Source organism: Lethenteron reissneri, chromosome 38, assembly GCF_015708825.2.
Source record: "Lethenteron reissneri isolate LAM-NWPU_2019-01 chromosome 38, ASM1570882v1, whole genome shotgun sequence".
Lineage (NCBI taxonomy): Eukaryota > Metazoa > Chordata > Hyperoartia > Petromyzontiformes > Petromyzontidae > Lethenteron > Lethenteron reissneri.
In genome coordinates this window covers 3,495,009-3,516,358 of record NC_083816.1, presented here as the reverse complement: position 1 = coordinate 3,516,358, position 21,350 = coordinate 3,495,009, and the positions used below count along the sequence as shown (strand labels likewise).

General features: G+C 53.7%; 1 protein-coding gene across 3 annotated transcripts; it reads left to right on the top strand.

Moving 5' to 3' along the window:
* The first annotated feature begins 257 nt into the window (after positions 1–257).
* Positions 258–21,344, top strand: REDIC1 (regulator of DNA class I crossover intermediates 1). 3 transcript variants are annotated; one of them, XM_061567095.1, is made up of 14 exons: positions 258–361; positions 1,344–1,513; positions 1,629–1,668; positions 1,825–1,966; positions 4,714–4,864; positions 7,938–8,067; positions 8,594–8,710; positions 9,693–9,838; positions 10,800–11,317; positions 11,985–12,057; positions 12,343–12,391; positions 12,520–12,649; positions 13,057–13,121; positions 20,224–21,344. In XM_061567095.1, exons 2-14 carry the CDS (start codon positions 1,491–1,493, stop codon positions 20,704–20,706), a joined length of 2,067 nt encoding a protein of 688 aa, XP_061423079.1. In that variant the 5' UTR covers positions 258–361; positions 1,344–1,490; the 3' UTR covers positions 20,707–21,344. The 3 variants fall into 3 exon arrangements, with proteins under 3 accessions (XP_061423079.1, XP_061423080.1, XP_061423078.1); XM_061567096.1 differs by having other exon boundaries at positions 8,591–8,710; positions 12,523–12,649; XM_061567094.1 differs by having other exon boundaries at positions 8,591–8,710.
* Positions 21,345–21,350: the final 6 nt, after the last annotated feature.

The following is a 21,350-nucleotide window of genomic DNA, read 5'->3' as shown; positions in this document are numbered from 1 at the left end:
AGCGCAATGTTCATCGTTGGCAATGTCCATCTTTCCGATGCGTATGTCACAGCCGCTATGCACACAGCGAAGTTAAAGACTTCCCCCCCCCCAACCCATACCACCCGTGTCTTTAACGTCACTTGTGGGACAAGTTCTGTTTGCGAGCTACTGCTGTGAAGCCCCCCACAGCACACGAGAGGGGGGCGGTGGGTGACCAGCACCACGCTCAGCTGCATCACTCTCTCGCCCGTGTCGATGTTTGCACACCGCATCAGGTACTCGTTTTAAGGCTGAGTCGACCTAGGGGAGGCGCAGGACTGATGATCATATTCGTCGCTGTTCTTTGGTTCGTGAGCGGGACTTGAACTCGTGGCGCCAGGTTCGTAGCACCATGCGCTAACCACTCGCGACGCAGTTGCCCCAACAATTTTTTAAAGGTTATACGGGGGGGGGGGGGGGGGGGGTGGTCTTTACGTGCACACAATGACAAATATATTTTGTATAGCATTATCAGACTGTTGGGGCAAGTGCTTTTAGCGAGCACCTATGAAGGCCGGCACGGCACACGAAGGTGTCAATGTTTACGCATTGCACCAGGTACTAGCTTGAGGCTCAGTCGATCTAGGGGAGGCTCATGACCAGTTCAGATAATCGTCACCGATGTTGGCCAGGAATCGAACTCGGGGCGACAGGTTGGTAACGCAGCGCGCAAACCATTTTACACCCACGCGCGGGCACCCAACACACACAGACGCATGTAGCCATTACAGACTTTTGGGGCGAGTTTTCAGTTTCATTTATTTGGTATAGCCCTGTGAGCCATTCGGCTCTTGAATCGGGTGCAACCGCAACAAACAAAAAACTAAAACATGAACAAGAAAACATCTTAAAGTGACTATGCGCAAACAGAAAAATCCAGGAAAAAACAGCAAAAATCTTCCAGAAAAAGCACCGTACACCAACGCTACCAGCCACAGCACCCATGAAAGCCGGCACACGAAAGGGGTGGGTGGCCAGCAACCACATCCACGCGTGGGGTGTGGTGCGGGGCCCTCTCCCGACTACCAATCGTGGGTAGCCACCACCCAGGCCCCCCCACCGTGCCTCCTTCCCCTCCGGTTACAGCTGAAATAATGAGTGCGGGCGAGTAATTGCGTCCGTTTTATTGCTGCGCGAAACGCGATTGGGCCTCTTCTCCCGCTCGTCGCGGCGGCCGCATCGATCCGCGGGATATTAAACGCCCCGCGCCCGTGCGCACATCCGCGCGCCGCAAATTACCCGCTTTAACGACTGCCTGTCTGTTGTTGCTTTTTAATTACCTCCTTAGCTTCCTGCTGATGATTTTAATGCCCGTGTTCCAGGGTTGGGTGCTGGCTGGCCGTGGGGGAGGCGGCGGCGGCGGCGGACGAAGGAGGAGAGGGTTGTGTGTGTGGAAGATTGGTTGAGGAGGAGTTCGTGGTCCAGGGATACGCGCACACCCCCACGTTCGCAGAGCGTGAGGCTCCAGGATGAATTGGGTCAGCGGCTTGAGGCGAGTGCCGTCCGCGTGTTACACTCCCCAACACGAGCTTTGAGCGCTCTCCAATCTCCGCTCTCTTTCTCTGACCTCTCTCTCTAACCTCTCTCCATCTCCTCTTTTCACACAGGAGCCAGATTCGATTTAAGGAAAACAAGGAACTGCAGAAGGTGCGTTACTCGCTGCGCTGGCGATCCCGCAGCACGCACCCAAGCCGTCGCACATCGTTAAGATGGACATCCTGGGGATTGCTTCGCTCGCCGCCTCCTCTCCCCCCCCCCTCCTTTCGCCTCTCTCCTCTCGCCTCCCTTTCTCGTTTCGTGCAGAACTTCTTCCAGAGGCACAAGTGCGAAGAGTATCCGCAGCCATTGAAGCTGCCATCGCCACGGAAGCGGCAGCACAGGGACGTGAGCATGGACTTGGTGTCTCTGCACATGGTCAACCACATCGCCTGCAATGACACAAAGGGTGGGCGCCCCTCTCACATGGCTATCGTGCCCCACCACTCTACATTAGAGCCAGCGGGCACCTCCAACGCCGCACACCAACTCCCGTGCACCACCAGGGCTGCGCAGAGGTTCCTGGAGGTCTCGGGCAAAATGCCACGTGGACCTGTTGTGAAGACTTTTTGGTGTGAGGCCTGGGGCAAATTGTCCCTTGCTCCCTGCCTCCCCCCACCCACTCCCCTCTCTGGCCCTTTATATCACCACTCTTGAGGCCAGGCCCACCTTCTGCAGTGACCACCACTGGACACAGTTCCCCATGCTCACCAGGCCCATTTTCACTGGCGGGGTAAACCAAATCCACCATCGCCAGACAACGCAATACACGTGCGCTAGCGTCGATTGTCCCTCCAACCCGCATGCAACAACCATGACACCTGGCCCAGCAAGCATCTGGCTCGGCACCCACGGGGCCACCACGTACATGGGGGCCCACAGATTGTGGTGGTGGGAGGGGGGGTGTGTGTAGCCGCTTGGAGCAGTGCCCGGGGGGGCTGTTCTGCCGTCTCCCCCCCCCCTCCCCCCGAGGAGTGGGACTGCTGCTGGCGGCGCGGGGTTTTATGCTCCCAGGCAGATGGCTGCTGCTGCGCGTGGGCGCCTCTGGGAGCTGCTGGAGAGTGGGGTGACTGATGCGTGAAGCGACAGATCAGCCGGGCTGAAGGGCCCTTTCCAATCCCATGCATTCTTCCCATGCTGCTGTGCTGCTGCTGCTGCCCCTCGCCACGAGTGAAGGAGTTGTTTTACCAGAGGTTTTATCAGGCAGCGTTGCTCGCATCTGGAGGTTGTATGCAAAACTACGAGATGCACAGTTAATTGACGCAATGCGCATCATAACGGGAGCGCTGCAGCCGACACTAATTTCCTGGCATACAAACCTGTAAGGGGGTTTATTATGTTTTCCAGCCAATGACAACCACCTACCCATCATCAACCAAGACAACAATGTTCCTCGCTGCCGACGACTCGAGTCTCGATCACCATCGGGACTTGGGATCGCACTATCACCATCAAAACGCACCCAGATCCAGCAGCAGCATGCTGGAGAACAGAGTGGAACAACGCAGACTTCCAGAATAACCACCTCATTCGAGACCCAAACATCACAACTGCTGGCTTTGACAGTCCTCCTCTAAGACACTCGTGTATCTATCAGCCGCATCAGAACACCAGCAGGCCGATACGCACATCTGCTTCATAAATGGAAAATTAAAGACAAGCCAGGTGTAGTGTGATTGTGATCACACAACCGAAACTATGGACCATATTGTAAACCTACAGAGACACAGAAATGCATATAGACTCGTAGAGATGCATAGAGACACAGGTATATGAATATAACATTATAGATAATCAAAAGTAATGCCATTGTTGCCATGCATCCCAAACTATGAACCATATTGTAAATCTGAAAATACACGTAGAGACTCATATATATACATATAGTCGTGTGGAGATACATAAAGACAGAGACGCATAGAGATATATGGTAAGACAAGCCACAGTAGTGTGATTGTGGCCAAGCAACCCAAACTATTGGCCATATAGTAAACCACTGCACTCCTTCAACGCAGTAGCAAAACTACACGAACACTCTCCCAAACCCCTTCGCCCTGGCTAGTAGACCTTGACACGAGTATCTAGCTCCTGATCATAGTGCTGATATGCGTGAGAATACTGTAGATGCGAATCGTGCGGCATCCATGTGGCTGCACTCAGTGGTAGAGCGTGTGGCTCGTAATTGGAAGGTTATTAGTTAAAATCCCGTTTGGGGGTGGGGGGTTGACTCAGCCTATCATCCTACCCTCCGGGGTCAATAAAATAGTTACCACTTTGTGGGGAAGATCGACAGTGGATATCCTGTGGAGAGACTCGCCACCCGCCATAGGAATGTGGATTTTACACCCACTTAGGGCGATAAACGGGAGGTGAGCACCAATACTTCAATACTCTTTTAAGCAAGAACTCTGATTTTGACTTGGCCTCGGATGGAGCCAGGCTGCCTGGCCCGACAGGCGCTCCACCACCTTCATAAATTCGCCTCCCCCCCCCTACTCGCCTCGCGACGAGCTCCGTGCCATCACACGAACTTATTTGCTTTCAATCGGCAATTATCTGTGTGCGCGCCGCCGCCAGACATGCGCACCGGCGACGGCCGTTTGCACCATTTGACAAATAGCGTGAGGACTGCTGGACGTGGCGGGTGTTTACGAAAATGGTTACATTTGTGACTTTAAAAGCAATGTTCCCACGACTAGAAACACGCGAGGAATCTCACAGCAATAATAATAGTACTTATGATGATGTCGCAGAGGCAGTGTGGCGGAAAAAACAAACTCCAATTGGGCATCTATAATTTGACGTGTGTTCCATGCCGAAATCATTCGCGTTTTAAACCTAGATCCCATATCTAACAGGGCCCTTGCCTCTATAGCCATGGCTGCCGCCTGTGTTCCATTAGCCTCATGAGTGACCCCCTTATTGATTAGCAAGAGAAATCAGGTTCGTTGTTTGGGCCCTCTTTTGTGTAAGACCCGGACAAGATGACTCCTATTGCCCCCCCCCCCCCTCTGAACCATCCTGCCTATAGCTCTAGCCGTAACCTCTGACTCCTGACCCCCCACCACCGTGTGTCCTTGGTTGATCCATTGGTGTGTGCGCCTCCTGACCCCTGCGCCGTGACCTCTGATCGTGATCTCTGCTCTGTGCCCCCAGACAACTCTCGCCAGGTCACCAAGATGACCCAGGAGCAGAGTGGGTCGCGGATTTGGCACGAGCACGTGGAGTTGCCCTCGTACCCGCAGGCCAAGATGCATGCGCCCTCACAGCTGATGTTCGCCGACGGCACCAGCAGCAGCAACAGCAGGTGGCAAAACACTCCCATCACCAGCACAAGACGCTACGCTACGGCACGCTGTGGCACCACAAGGCCACGGTATAGCACATATTGTCACAGCATGACACGCAACACCACAGCATGCAACGTTATGCGATAACCTGTCACACCGTGGGACTGCATGCCGCGCCACGCTACGGCACGACACCATAGCACCATCCAGTAATCATAGCACACGTGGGGAGGAGGCTGTGGTCCGCTCATTTATCGCTCATCTTCTCCACAGCGACATTCGTGATTATTCTAGCACCCATATCTGACAGAGGGGTCCTTGTCTATAAACATCTGGCAGTTGACCAGCCTTGGGTTATTCAAAGCCTGACCCTGCCGAGAAAACGGTGAATGTTAAAACCTAGTCCAGAGTTTTGCTCACTTTCAACGAATGCTTCCGACGAATGTGCTGCCAGAAGGCCGAGTGGCCGATCGGACGTGTAAAAATAAAAAACTCTTCCATTTGTCATGTGGAGAGACAGATATGGGATGGAGGCGATGTGTCTGCTTATTCATATTGCATGCTCTGGGCTATATCACGGCACGGCACGCCACGGCACGCCACGCCACACTACGCCAGAGGAGGCAGTTGGCCCCGAGTGAATGAGGAGGGGGAATTTTTCCTCTGCCCCAGTTTCAAACCTCTTGCACCAGTCGTCGCATAATAACACACAGTTGTGTATTCCATTCGTGTGCTCTGTTCGATAGATAAAGTGGTGTGGCACAGTGGAATCAGCGTTAACTCACATCGATTAGTACGAAGCTCGTAAATGCAAAAAACCTTGTAAAGTATTTATTAAACTTAAATTCGCTATTCCATGCGAATCAATGTCTTTATGCGCACACGTGTAATGGTAATGGGTGTCTGCGAATAAATAACCAGGTGACGTCTCTGTCGAGTTTTCGATGCGCACAGCCGCTAATTCGCTCACGCGTTTCAGTGAAAACAGTCACAGTCCAGTGGTAACCAATAATTAGCAAGCAGTTCCCCTCCTTCATATCGCTGCTCCTCTACACAATTTTTGTAAATATTTGGAACACATCCCATCAGCCACACGGCCTTTCTAAGAGTAACATTTTATCAGCAGCCTCAACCAGAGCAGTACGATTGCGGCCATGCAACCCAGATTATGGACCGTATAGCAAACCAATTTAGTCTGCCCTCCTTCAACGGAGGGGAAATAGTAAAACCACACGAACTCTTCCCTGAAGGTCACCTCGTCGTGGCCAGCAGACCTCGATATTGCCATCGAGCTCCTTAACATCTGCTGCTGCCATCATGCGTAAGAATAAAATAATAAAATAGAATAATAATTCATCTGTGCATTTATATGGTACTTGCTTAATGCCTCGGCAGCTCAAAGTACCTTCCATCATCTCATACAATTCGAAGGTGCACCCCCAGCCCCCCCCCCCCCCAACAATGGCAGCTATCCTGTGCGGCACAATCAATGACAGGGCTGCTCCTTTGTTTACCTCGACCAGCTTTGTCGTAGGAGTGAGTGACTTGAGTGTGAACGTGAGGTTACTTTTATAGTTTGTTTTGCCTTGGCATGCACCGCTCCGGCTGAGATGAATCGCAGGGCAGAGCGCGCACGGCATGGGAACGGGGCTGCCATGTGGCACCGAGCCCCCCAGGCTAGGCCGTGAACATTACACAGCCGTGGGTGGCCGTCGCGGCCAGAGTGAGGAGGAGGGGGCAAAAGGAGGGGGGAGAAGTGGGGAGTAGGTTGAAGAATAGGTGGGGGGGGGGGGTAGTGGGGGAGTGGAGGGCAGGGGAAGTGGGCATTATCGATGTGGACGCGGCGCAGCCTTCATCTGCCGTGCGCTGTTTATGTCTTGCAAGTTTCCTGTGGCAGCTGGCGGAGGTAATGAGAATTTATCTTGGAGAATGATCACTCCGCCAGATCACCGCACTGGCCACACCTGACACAGGGAATGCGAGGAACCAACAACACCCCTGCCAGATGTTGCCGTCACTCAAAGCATCGCGGCACGCTCGAGTCTCTCCTCCTCGCGATGGGCGGCCGTGAACGCGCTGGCAGGCGAATTGACACGTGAAGACAAGCCTGGCCCTTTGATGTGACAGGCTGATGATGTTGCTGCCGATGATGATAATGCTGATGCTGTGGTGATGCAGATCTAGCAATTACTAATGTGCTGCTGCTGCTGATGATGGTGGTGATGCTACTGATGTTGCCATCGCTGACTCCTCTGATAGTGTGGATGTTGATGATGATAGCAGTCATTCTGCAGATGTTTTATTGCTAAGGTTCTCATCGTGTTGATGGTGATGGTGCGGATTATTTCCTATGGCTGGTGTTTCTGATTGTGTTCTTGGTTCTGCTGATGGTACTACTGCTGCTGCTGATGATGATGCTGCTGTGAGCCACTGAGCTGTCGCTGTGTGGAGTCAAGGCTGTTTCTGTTTTGATTTGCGTCCCTGCCAGGCACCGGGTCCCTTTGGTTTGTTTATCCGCACGACTCTTACTTTGTTTGTGTCGCTGTTTGGCTGTGTGTCCCTGTATGAGTGTGTGTAGTGGTGAGCGCGCTGCGCTATGAACCCGGCGATCCGGGTTCGATTCCCGCTCACGGCAAACACCAGTGACGATTATCTGAACCGGTCCTGGGCCTCCCCTAGGGGGAGACAAAGGCGGTCGGGCGTGGTGCTGGCCACCCACCCCCTCATGTACCATTCCGGCCTCTAGGTGCTCGCTAACAGCACTTGCCCCGACAGTTTGTTAAGGCTATATGGGGGATCTTTGTCTTTGTAGCGGTTAGCGCGCTGTGCTATGAACCCGGCGATCTGGATTCTATTCCCGCTCATGGCCAACCATGCCCCAAATGAGTACCTGGTGCGATATGTAAACATCGCAACTCGGAAGACAAAGGCGACCTGGCTTGGTTCTGGCTCCCCATCCCCCTCGTGTGCTATTCCGGCCTTCATAATGTGCTCGCTTACAGCACTTTCCCCAACAGTCTGTTGAAGACTACTAGACGGGGTAGCTTTGTCTTGTATGTGTGTGTGCCTCTCCATGTGTGCGCGCTGTAGCCAAGCGAAACACGGCTGTAGCAGCAACCGGAGGAAAGCTGTGCTAAATAGAGCGTGCTTCAAGCCCTCAGTGAGAGCCAGGAAGATGCCGCCGCCACCACCACCGAAAAACTTCCAGAGTGGTGGGGGGGTGAGTGCTCACCCACTCAGCATGCGACGTGCCGCTGTCTGCGATGACATGTGATGTGCTGTCTAGGATGTGATGTTCTTTCTTTGATGTGATTTCTTTGCTGTGTGAGATGCGATGTGATTTACTTGAGGTTATTTCTGTAATGCGATGTTGCTGCTTATGTCGCCATTTGATCTGCTGTTTGTCATGCTATGTGCTTTTTCCATTGATGTGGTTTTTCAGTGATGTACTGCCTTTTATGTAGTGTGCTGTGACTTCTGTCATGTGCTGCGATATGATTTCTGTGATATGATGTTATTTGTCCGTGTGATGTGATCTCTCTCACTGCCTGTGTGTGATGTGTTGTATTCTCTACGTCGTGTTGTCCTTTCTCTCTCTGTGTGTGTGTGTGTGATGTGAATTGTCAAATTATGCGATTCCATCTCTTTCCATTGGATGTACTATCTTGCTGTTTCTATTGATGTTCTCTCTCTCAATCTCTCTCTCTGATTTTCTTTCGTCTCTCCCTCCCTCCCACCTCCAGCAGCTGTACCCCATTAACGAGCACCATTTGCCCGCGGCGGACCCTGCTGTATTTAGCGGGGGGCCCTCCTGCTCGTGGCCTCAGCCCCCCAAAACCCACTCCATGGTGACGGCAGCGCAGGTGCGGCTCGTGGCGCCTCCTCTCCATCCCCCTTTGGCACCACGGCGGCGATGTCAGAGACGCGGGACCCCGGAGTGAAGCGCTCCGAATTTAGGGGGGGGGGGGTTGCATCTCGATTCCCGCGTCACTCGGCCGCTCGCACCTCCCGAGCTGGCAATTCCACCGTTGTTGTTGTTATTGATGTTGCTGTTGCTGTGCTTTTAAAACACTCGATTGGGATGCATTACGCGTCGAAATGCAGCTGTGCCCCACCACACGGGTACCTGCATCGCCCAAATTCTCAGGCAAGCGATTGATTTTGTGAAGAAAGCGCTCGATTGATCGTATGGGACATTAAAGCTGCAGATCGCGTGGGCGCTGAGTGAACCATCTGGGCGGAATGGGCCAGCGGCGGTAGCCGTGGTCGTCCCAAATAGCAAGTCGTGACCCCCAAAGCGCAAACAGCGCTCGTAGCTACTACACACCTGTACAATCCCGGGTTATCCCACACGAATTTAATGATGGTGAATGAGAAACAAACACTTTAAAGTCGCAGTCAAGCGTTCCTTCACAGTACGAGAGATGTGCCTGCATTGCCACATATCTGTTCCTCAAGTGAGCATTGAGGCATTAATGAGCATTGAGGCTCATGTCCTGCTTACAGATCCAGTGACCGTGGAAATTCCACATTCATATGACCGAGGGCGAGCCTATCCATAGGACAACTGCTGGTGATCTTCCCCACAAACTGGTGCTGATTTTATCGACGCCGGAGGGAGGGATACTGAGCTAATTCAACCCCTCCAACCAAGATATTTACTCGCAACCTTTTCATTGTGAAGCTGTTGACTCTGCCGCTCGCTCTGCTGCCGAGCCACTTTGGGCAGGTCGCGGTTGCAGGAGACTTAATGAGCAGTAGCGCCGTGTGCCGCCTCCTGGCACTGCCGGTGGATGGTGTCTTATATTGAAGCACAAGGCTGATGCCGGCAGTTTGAATTTGCAGAGCCCCTTCATGCCAATTTCAAGTCCGTGGATCGTCGTGGAGAGCAACACAAACGCAGACGCGATCTGCAGACGTGCGCTCTGTGTGGAGCAACGGGATCTCGACACCTCCAACCCCACCAGCTCCTGGGCGCCGCGCGGAGTGGGGTAACGCACGCCTCCCTCGAACTCCCACTCGCCCCCCTGTGATCGTCATAAAACACAGACTGTTGGGGCATACACTGGTAGCGAGCACCTATGAAGGTTGTTGGCACGGCACACGAGGGGGTGGGTGGCCATCACCACAACTCGCCGCCTTTGTCTCCCCAGTGCTAATGTTCATACATATACCATGCCAGGTACTTCAAATAAGGCTGAGTCGACCTAGGGGATGCCCAGAACCAGTATACATATTTGTCACTGATGTTGATCGTGAACAGGAATCAAGCCCGGGTCACCGGGTTCGTAGTGCAGTGCGCTAACCACTACGCTATCGCTCCCAAAGCATGCGCGCTCACAGCGACAATGGGCCATATCCTCACGCAATGCTGCAAATTTACTTAACAATAAATGCACAGGCAATTCGTCTCCTTCCGTCCCTCCACATGCACAAATAAAAGTAGCATACTGTGTTCCACTACCCATTAGACACGTGGCCTTCTGGAGTGCGTAATTTTAACAGCATTGTAGCAAGACACGCAAACTCTGGACCCGTTTTGACATACAGTGTCTTATCAGCAGTCAGGCTTGCTTAAATCTACTTTATTTGGTTGTCTTGGTTCTGACTTCCATTTGCTTCATTGCTGTACTCGTACGTTATTCTTTTTGTCATTTCCATGACCCAGGTCACTCTTGCAAATGAGACTTGGTCACACAAAATCAACTTGACACTTGAACTCTGCCATTTGCACCCACACGCTCCCACCCAGAACACCCCAGCACTCCCCATTTACGCCCCGGCACACCCCAACATCCCTACAGATAGATATTTGAGTGTTCATTTACCCATCTGTGTTGCCACGCTGGTTTCGACTTTACGACCCTTCCCACGGCAAACGGCGCGGCACCCCGTGGGGGTCAAGGAGGGGCTGCATCTCAATTCTTCTCCACCTTCACGGTCGTCCCCCAGGCCCAGCGCAGGTCACTTCATGGAGAGTTCCGACTTCGCCCACGAGGCCGTGGCCCTGCAGGTCGTGCCGTCGCTCGTGCACTATCAGAACTCGGACCACAAGCCCAAGACCCCGAGGCCCTTCCAGCTCGACACCACTGAGCACAGCCTCTTCGAGGACGATGGCTTCTTCCTTGGCGATCGTGGGCCCGCGCTGTTCCTCCACGGGCTGTCAACCTCCGGGCACACATCCCCCAGGCCCTGGTTCGAGGTTGAGGACCCGTGGTGGCAGCAGCAGCAGCAACATCAGCAGCAGTTGGGGTTAAATCCCATGCAGTGGGGGCTGGGTGGGCCTCCACATGAGCCCCCCCAGGAGTATGGCCCAGCAGACATGGAGCTGGCCTCAGGGTTCATCTTACAACATCTGAGCGGCCTTGACTCAGCGTTTGACGGCAAAATGACACCGGCCGTTCATAGCATCCGCGATTTGCTCTGCTTTCAGACGAACACGGTCGCGGTGCCAGTACAGCAAAGAGGAGGTGATAATTGGGAAATGGTGGATGGTACATTTTAATTGCGGCTCAATCAGCGCCACCATAATGAGGCAACACTGGCACCTGCGTCTCACGTACCTGGCGGTGTCTGTGTGGCTCTCCCAACGCGTGTGTGGCGTGTGTGTGAGCTCGTGTCAGTGTGAATTTGTGTTGCTGCATCTGTGTGTAAATGTGTCTACGTGAATTTGTGTCCGTTTACCTCTGTATTTGTGTGTGAATTTGTGTCTGCGTGTGTATTTGTATTTGTGCGTGTCTACGTGTGTGAATTTGTGTCTTAATTTCTGTCTATGTTCGATTTCATGTCCGTGTGTGAATTTTTGTCGTGTATGCGTGTGTGAACTTTGTGATTCTTTATGATGTGATATGCATGATGAACTCAGTAACCCAAGTTCGATTCCTGTCCACGGCTAACATCAGTGGCGATTATCTGAACTGGTTCTAGGCCTCCCTTAGGTCAACTCAACCTTAAATGGTACCTGATGGAGGTTGTATTAAATATCAGCACACGGGAGACAACGGCGTCCGGGCATGGTGTTGGTCACACCACTGCCTCTTGTGCCATGCAAGCCTTAGTAGGTGCTCGTGAAGAGCACGTGCACCAACAGCCTGTGAAGGCTCTACGGGGGATCTTTGTCCGTGTGTGTATGTGTAGGGAGCTGCGAGAGATCTGCAATATGGCTCCAGGAGAGTGCAGCGTGGAGCTTCACCAACGCCCACTCGGTGGCGTGAGTGGCCGTCTTAACAACCCCCCCTCCGCCCACGTGCCCGTAACCCAAGTTCCCTCCTCTCACTGAAACCCCCTCGACCCCTAAGCCGTCCCCGCGCTGTCGCTACCGCTGCACCGAGCCAGCGTGCTCCGAGCGCCCGCTGTTCACACGCAGGAGGCATTCATTATTAACGCTTGTTGATGTTTTGGCAGAGTTCTAAATGGCTCTTTTTCAATGCGATTATCAATTGACATGCGTGCGTGTGTGCGTGCGAACCCGCCGCCTGTGTTCACTGTGTTGCAGTAATGATCGCTGGAACTCTGCTCCCGACCAGAAAATAAATGCCCACGAGGTTGGTGCGTTTTGCTTCGCCGACAGCGGCCATCCGTCTTCCCCGTCATTACCGGCTCCGCTCAAACGAGCGGCGTGACCACTAAACCGGGGGTCTCTCCCTCCTGTCTCCTTCTCTCTCCCTTGCAGCAGGATCACGAGGAGGAGGAGGAGGAATCGCAGCCAGTGGGGCACTCCAATAGACCCCGGCCCCCCCTGCAGCTGCGTGGGGCATTCCCGTGCCGCGAAGGGGACCCTCTGTGCCATCCAAAGCTGTTGTGTAAGGGACCCCCCCCCTCCCAACACCAACTCCCCCTACTACCCCCAAACGTATCCATCATGGCCCCATTGCTCAGGATCCAGCGCATGGCACGTGCCTCAATGCGTGTGGGGAGCGTTCGTGTCGTGGTTAACACGATGCTCACGGGTAACATCAATTGCGCATATCTGCACTGGTCCAGGGCCCCCCTTAGGTCGACAAAACCTCAAATGAGTATCTGGTGCAATGTGTACACATCGCCGCTATGGAGACAAAGGCGGCCGGGCGCGGTGTTGGCCACCCACCCCCTCCTCACGTGTGCTGTCGCTGCCTTCTTAGGCCGCCGTTAACAGCACTAGCCCCAACAGTCTGTTAAGGCTATACGGGGGACCTTGGTCTATGTGCATCTCTGCGTCTGCACTGTACAGGGACGGTGCCTGGGTGCAGTACGTCCTCCATGGAGTCCGAGAGCAGCCAAGTCTTGTCGGAAATGGTGAGATGCGACGATTCATAATGGCCATCTCCGGCCAGTGGAGATCTCACCTCTGTGTCTCTTCACACTCGGGGACATGGGGACGTCACGAGACACAGGGCAGTGGCCTCACCCGGATTTGACCCGCACTACACAAGGTCATCGAACATGGGGACTCAATTCCAGAACGCGTGCAGGCTGGAAACGGGTAGAATTAACACGCAAAGGAGTGAGTGGGCGAGTGGGTGGGTAAGTGGGTGAGTGTGTAGATTTAACAACATGCAAAGGTGTGGGTTATTAAGTGGGTGGGTGAGTGAGTGGGTGGGCAGGTGAGTGTGTGATTGGGTCAGTGGGTGAGTGAGTCGGTGGGTTTGCGGGTGGGTAAGTGACTTAGTGGATGGGTGAGTGTGTATAGAGTTAACATGCATAGGTGTGGTGCTGCTCACAGAGAGCAGGAGGGCTGTTTGTGGCCACCACGTCGCATCTACAACACTATCTTCTTAGCCTTGTCGAGACCACTAACTCAACAATAGAGCTGACCGTGTTGCCATCACTTCGGACAGCAGAGAAACACGGAACGGCTCTTCCCCAGCCGATGCAGCACACTCCTCTGCCTGCTTAATATTGCAGCGCCGTGTCGCCTACTGTATTAATGGAGGGTCGTATTATTCCTTTCGGATAAAATAATAAGGGAAAGCGCATGAGTAATTTTAATGTCTCGCTCTCCATGCAACTTCACAGACCGAATCTATATTGCATGTGTGCGCACTAATGGATCCTGTGGAGTCCACGCAGGCAGCCGAGGATCCAGCGCCACAACTCACAAGCGCAAACTGCTCTCGTAGTTACTACACAGTTGCACATCTCCTGGGCTATCCCACACCAACTCTAAGCGTGGTAAATGAGAAACGAAGCCTTTCAAAGTCGCAGGCAAGCGGCTCCGTCACAGCACGAGAGACGTCCCTGCGTTGCCGCGTTACAAACGACGGAAGCGAAAATCTGCTGCTCAAGTGAGCGTCGACGTATCGATGCTCACTTTGCTATGACCGAGGGGGAGTTTAGACACAGGACAACCACCGTTGAGCTTGTTTACAAAGTGGTGCTCACTTTACCGACTCTGAGAGGGAGCAGGCTGATGTTGATGGGCTGAAATCGCTCCCATTAAAAGTAATGGGAGCAACGTCACCGGAGTGCTATATTCACAGACCTCAATATTACATCTGCACAATATCTCTCTCTGTACCTCGAGCTGACACTGGCCCGTGGCTTGGCAGTGGAACGAGTGGCTTGCTTTCGGAAGGTCGTGAGGTCAAATCTTGTTTGGGGAGTTGACTCAGCTCATCAGTTCTCTGTGGTCGATTAAACGAGTACCACTTGTGGGGAACAGTGGTTCTCCTATGGACAGACTCACCCCCATCATATGAATGTGGAATTGTCACAATTGGTTCTGCAAGGCAGTAGGAAGCAGGAGATTAGCACCAATTGATATCATTGCTTATTTGAGCAGCAGAAGCAGCAGGAACTCACTGATATTTGTACATTTTTGAACAAATTTTTGGACTCCTTTGTGACAGACTTTTGGAGCAAGTACTGTTAATGAGCACCTATTAAGGCTAGCGTGTCAAACGAGGGGGTGGGTGGCCAGCACCACACCTTGCCGCCTTCATCTCCCGAGTATACATTTGAGGCTGAGTCTACCTACGGGAGGCCCAGGACCAGTTCAGATGAGCTTTACTCCAACTCGCGTCGCCGGTTTCGTAGCGCAGCACGCTAACCGCTGCACTACCACTCCCTCTACACACTACCACCTAGGGTGTGTGTAGCTACAAGATAAGAGTCGTGTGTGTATCTTTAGGGGGGGGTCACATCTTTTCTGTAGTCGCCTGTGTGGCATACATGGGACCCGTTACCGCGGCACGTACAATGCAGAGTACGGTCTGCTGCATCTGGAACGGCTGTGAGAGCGTGACGCATTAGGATTACCCACACACTCTCGTTAAATTATTTCATCTAAAGACGAAATTATCTCACCCCTCCCATTAATATAAAATACAATGCGGCACGACAATATTAATACCCGAAGACGGGCGGCGAGATAAGGGTGGCTACGTGTCATAGTTCCCCCCTCCCCCGGCCTTCCTCCAACTGTGCGTGACACATTAAGCATACGAAACGAGCGATGCTCCAGTGAACTTGTGCCGTGATGAACGGGTTAATTAAGCAGGTCGGCGACACATAATCGCAGGGGGTTCCACCGTTACAAAGAGGAAAGGGAGATATTGACGTTTCGGGTGACTGGCCTTCTTCAGGTGATTCATTGCTGCCATCACTTTGGAGGAGAGTGATATTAATGTCATCGACTGTATTTATTGTTCCTGTAGTTTGCGTGGATTGACACGATATGCGTACAAGTACAGCATAAACACAGCACCAGTGTGGCGAGATGTTAACTACCTCGCCTGGTATACAGGAGGTCATGGGTTCGATCCTGACCCGGATGCCTACATATTTGGAGTTTGCGTAGATTCTTCTCCGGGTCCTCCGGGTTTTCCCTCCACATTTATAAACATGTGTTTAAATTGGCTGCTATACATTTCCACATGATAAGCGACTTCATTGGGCTATCATTTGTGGCCAGGTTGCTTCTGAAAAAGAGCTATTTAGCTCGATGGCCCTTACCTGGTACAATAATAAATAGTAAAAGTAAATAATAGCAGCCCACACATACACAGCGCGCACACACAGCGACATACACAGTGGCCCACACATACAGCAGCCCGCACACACGAGCACAGCTGTCCACACACACAGCAGCCCGCACACACACACAGCTGTCCACACACACAGGAGCCCGCACACACGCACACAGCTGTCCACACACACAGCAGCCCGCACACACACACAGCTGTCCACACACACAGCAGCCCGCACACACAAGCACAGCTGTCCACACACACAGCAGCCCACACACGAACGAGCACAGCTGTCCACACACAGCAGCCCGCACACACACACACAGCTGTTCACACACACAGCAGCCCGCACACACACACACAGCTGTCCACACACACAGCTGTCCACACACACAGCTGTCCACACACACACAGCTAGCTGTCCACACACACAGCAACCCGCACACACACACACAGCTGTCCACACCACAGCACACGCCAGAGCGTGCACGTCGTGTGTGGCTGGTGCTCACGAGTCTGGAATTGAGATCAATTGCACCGGGAGCCACGGCTCCGAGTTGCGGGGCGGGAGGCCGGCTGCCCGCGCCGCTTCCACCGCGCTGCCTGATCCCCTCCACCGCGAACAGCGGTGTGGGAGGCAGAGAGGGACGGGGTGAGGCGGTGGTGGAGGGGGGAGGTGGAGGGCCTGAGAGGGAGGCAAGCAGGGAGAGAGTGGTTTAGGGTAGGAGGGAGAGAAGCAGAGAAGGAAGGCAGGGAGGGAGAGATGTATGAAGGGGAGGGGAGGCAGGGAGGGTAGGAGTCGGTGAGGCAGAAGAGAAAGTAGGAACGGAGGCGGGGAGAGAAGACGGGAGAGTACGAGGGAGAGGTAGGGATGCAGCGAGGGAAAGAGGCACGAAGAGTCGGTGAGGTTGAGGGAATGGGAGGGAGGGGGGGATGGTGAGGCACGGAGGGGGAGATGGATGCAGAGAGGAAGCTAAGCAGAGAAGGGGGGAGAGAGTCGGGGATGCAGAGAGAGGGAGGCAGGGAGGCGGTGAGGGCGAGCAGCAGGAAGTCGTGGGATGCAGGGAGGCACGGATGGAGGGAGGGAGGGAGGCAGGGAGCGGTGGCTGTCGCGACGCTAATGAGCCGCGTTCCTGTCAAAGGCGATCCCGCGAAGGGCTCCCTCCTCCACAATCACCCCCACCCCGAATTATTCCCGGCCGCACTCCCCCCCCACGCACATTGCATCTCTCGCGGGGGAACCCATCGACGGAACTCTTCGTCTGGGAGAGAAATACAAATCGACGTTAATGAACGGCGAGGGTTCACGATGCTCCGACCCTACGGCGTGGGGCACGGCTGCGCGTGCCTCCGCGAAACGTCCCCACCCCACACCCCGTCCCTCTGGAGGCGCTTGTCGCCGAGTCTCCGCCCGTGCCTCTGTCCTCGTTAGGGCGCGCAGACCGCGGTGCGGCCAGCACGGCAGCCCTGGGATATTTACACCGCGTGGAACGTGGTGCGTCTTGTACGACGTGTCACGTGCTACACATAGCGGTGGATAATGCGGGGGTGGGAGAGCGATCACCCCACCCCCTACCACCACCAGCCACCCTTGAGGCTCCGAATATTGACCGAGGAACACAACGTTGCTTGCGTGAGTTTAAATGCGACCCGCGTTCGATTCCCTCTCACCGCCAACACCAGTGACGATTATATCAACCGGTCAGTGGTCGACTCGGCCTGAAACGAGTGCTGGCCACCCACCCCCTCGGACACCGTGCTGGCCTTCATAGGTGCTCGCTAACAATTTCCCTAAAACACGTCTGTGTTAACGCCATACGGGAGATCTTTATGTTTATTATGTGCTGTGGTGGAACGGTAAACTGTGGGCTATGCTGGACTCTCCCGCCCGCCTCTGTCCACCCACGAGTATAACCCACAGAGACTCGTAGGCTCACGTAGAGACCCATAGACTCACACACATAGATATAGAAACACAGAGACCCATAGACTCACACACATAGATATAGACTCACATAGAGACCCATAGACTCACAGACATAGATATAGAAACACAGAGACCCATAGACTCACACACATAGATATTGACTCACATAGAGACCCATAGACTCACACACATAGATATAGAAACACATAGAGACCCTACACTCACACACATAGATATAGACTCACATAGAGACCCATAGACTCACACACATAGATATAGAAACACAGAGACCCATAGACTCACACACATATATATAGACTCACATAGAGACCCATAGACTCACACACATAGACATAGACTTACATAGAGACTCATAGACTCACACATAGATATAGAAACACAGAGACCCATAGACTCACACACATAGATATAGACTCACATAGAGACCCATAGACTCACACAAGGCGATGCCTGCCGTGGTGTTAATGACTCACACTAGAGGTCGCCAATTCCAGAGCGCGCCAGTTCAATTCCAATACAATGGGGGTGCACGTTTCTCCACAAATGCAGGGCTGCACCTTGACCTCATGAATATTTAGTAGCGCGGCGGAGGAGCGTCAACCTGAGCCCAAGCAGGTCCTCCCCCACCAACCATTCCGGCACCTCCCCCAGAACAGTGATTCCCGGACGATGAATGGATGGTCCAGTCACCCCGTTGTACCCTCCCTCCCATGCACCGCGTCGGTACAAGCACCGTGCACGTGTGTGTGGTGTGTGGCCACCCGAGTTCGATTCACGGCCAACACCAGTGGCGATTATCTAAACCAGTCTTGCGCTTCCCCTAGGTCGATTCAGCCTTAAATGAGTACCTGGTGCGATGTGTAAACATCGCCACTGGGGAGACAAAGGCGGCCGGGCGTGGTGCTGGCCATCCACCCCCTCGTGTGCCGTGCTGCCATTCATAGGTGCTCGCTGACAGCACTTGCCCCAACAGTCTGTTATAGCTATACTGGGTTTCATTGTATTTGTATCTCTTTAGAAGTCACAGCCTTCACCAACCCGCGCTGACCACCGTGGTGAAGTAGGGCAAAACACCCCCCCCCCCACCATGGCGTGGGGAGTTGTTGTTGGCCGATTGGCAGTAATTTTATTCACTAATCGGCTGGTGACGCGGCTCAGCAGCAGAGCGAGCGGTGCGCAATTTGAAGGTGGCCAGTTCAAGCCTCAGTTGGGCAGGGTTTGACTCGGCCCATCATCATATCCCTCCACGGTCGACAAAATGGGTACTACTTTGCGGAGGTGGATTAACAGTGGATTTCCTACGGTCATAGTAATGTGTAATGTCCACAGTCACCGGCTATGCAGGACTGAAGAGATGAGATGAGCACCATTGCCTCAATGTGCCTCGTGTGAGCAGCAGAAACCAACTCTGACTTCAATAAGTCAGCCACAGCCAGACTGCAGACTGCGGTGTGCGTCACCTGGGCCTCACAACGCTACAAGGCAATGCCACGGCAGTGACCGCTATGCTGTTATTATAAAATACTCTGTGTGTGGCCTTCATTGGAACAGGTATACAGGGTGGCACATAAGTCTGGAATCATCGGGAAAAAGAACGATTCATATTTTTTTTTGTTTCTGTTTGTATAATAGGCGACGTTTCGGTCAACGACCCTTCTTCATGTAGCACGCGTGAAGTGCCAATGGCTCATCTTCGTGTGATATGAAGGAGGGCTATTGACATAAACGTCGGCTATACAGTATATATAGTTTCCCCTTTTAAAGCCGCAGTGTTATTGACGAACGTGTTGAGTTGTTGTCGTTGTTGTACTCTTGCACCACTACCAACAAAGAAGCATCAGCACCGTATGTCTTTCATATTATTTCATTATTGTTTTGCTTGTTTACCCAGGAAAGCTGAGTCTCAAGACGCCTTTTCAGGGGGGGGGGGTCCTACCAAGTTTTTTTTTTGCAGTAGGGGCGATGCAGCTGTGTGCAATCTCAATTCCATAATTTCCATTGGGATGCTTAGCCAGTTACACTGTATGGGTTTTTATAGCTGTGGGAGGAAACCGCAGAGCCCCGAGGAAACCCATGCAAAACAGGGGGAGAACATACAAACTCTACACAGATAGGCGCCCGAGTCGTGGATCAAACCCAGGCTCTCGTTGCTTCGAGGCACAGGCATTAACACCGCTGCTCCCTGCCACCTGCGCTGTTTCATGTGCTTTGTTTGTGATCATGTGACGAGTCCGTGGAGGCTAAAGTCTCTTTTAAACAAGCGCAGAAAATAGCGAATTCCGTTGTGTAAACAACCCCTCACCCGCAACACGCGACGTGAGTCGCTCACAAGGGAACTCCTCCACCACAACTTCGAGATAGAGGGGTCAAGATTTGTGTTATGTCCCCTGAAGTAACAGTATACATTACCCTGGCTACTCCAATTGGGTCCCCCTTGGATATTCCTTGTAGGTGTTCTAGGCTGTGTGTTCTTTTGTTTCAGTCGGACACAGATGGGGACTCTGAAACCTCCGCGACCTGCAGCTCGCCCACACTCTCCGCATCGTCGGGGGCGTCAACCGATCGGCTGAGCAATCAGCTGGTCCCCACGTGCACATCAGATGGTCCCTGCGTCCAGCGCACGGCACGGGGCCCGACGGAGGTCATACCGAGACCCCGGGCTCAAAAGAAAGAGCAGTGGGTGGAGGAAGACGAGCAGAGAGATGGACATAAAGTGGAGGAGGATAGGCACGAGAAGGAGCATGAGGATGAGGAGCAGGAGGAGCGTGAAGAAGAGGAAGATGCTGGAGAGGTGGCCGATCCTGCCGCGCCAGTCAAGGGCCACGCGAGCCGCCACGCGACCGTGCAGCGCGACCTGGCGCCCGAGATGCAGCCCACTGAGTACTGGCGGCTGCTGCAGGTCTCGCACCAGCTCCAGAAACTCCAGCAGCAGGGGCACCAGCGGAAGAAGCTGGAGCTGCAGTAGTAAGAGCAGCAGCAGCAGTAGCAGCAGGGGTTAGCAGAGGCAGAGCCGTCCTTCAGCGCGGGGCTCATTAGCGCGGCGGGTGGATCCCGGGTGACGCGTGATGGATGACACCTGGGGCGATCCAAGGCGTCCACCTCGGGTGCAGCTCCTAGAGGGCTGAGCGCCTGTATCACCGCCTCTCTGCTTCCCTCCCTCTGCTCCCCCCCTACCCTGCTCCACTCCCCCCCTCCTCCTAACTTTACCGACCACAACTTCCTGAAGCTTCTGTGGAGGCCCCCATCTCCCCCCCCGGGTGCTCGGCCCAGTTTTCCCGCGTCGCCGTGCCCCCCCCCGCCCCCCCCCCCCAACCACCGCTCGGGACGTCTCTCTCGTGAGATCTCAGCTGGCTGCGTCAGAACTGCTGCACGATGGGAAACACTGTTAACGCTCGAAGAACCAAACGCAAGGCACCGTCGGGGTGATTTGTCTCTCAAGTGAGCATTGAGGCGTATATTGTTGATAGCCCTGCAGAGCCACGGAGCGTGGGAATTACACATTCCCGTTATACGGACGAGTCGATCACAGGGCAGCCACTGTCGATCTTTTCTGCAAAGTGGCGCTCATTTGATCAACCCCGGAGGGATATTGGGCTCAGTCAGCCGCCG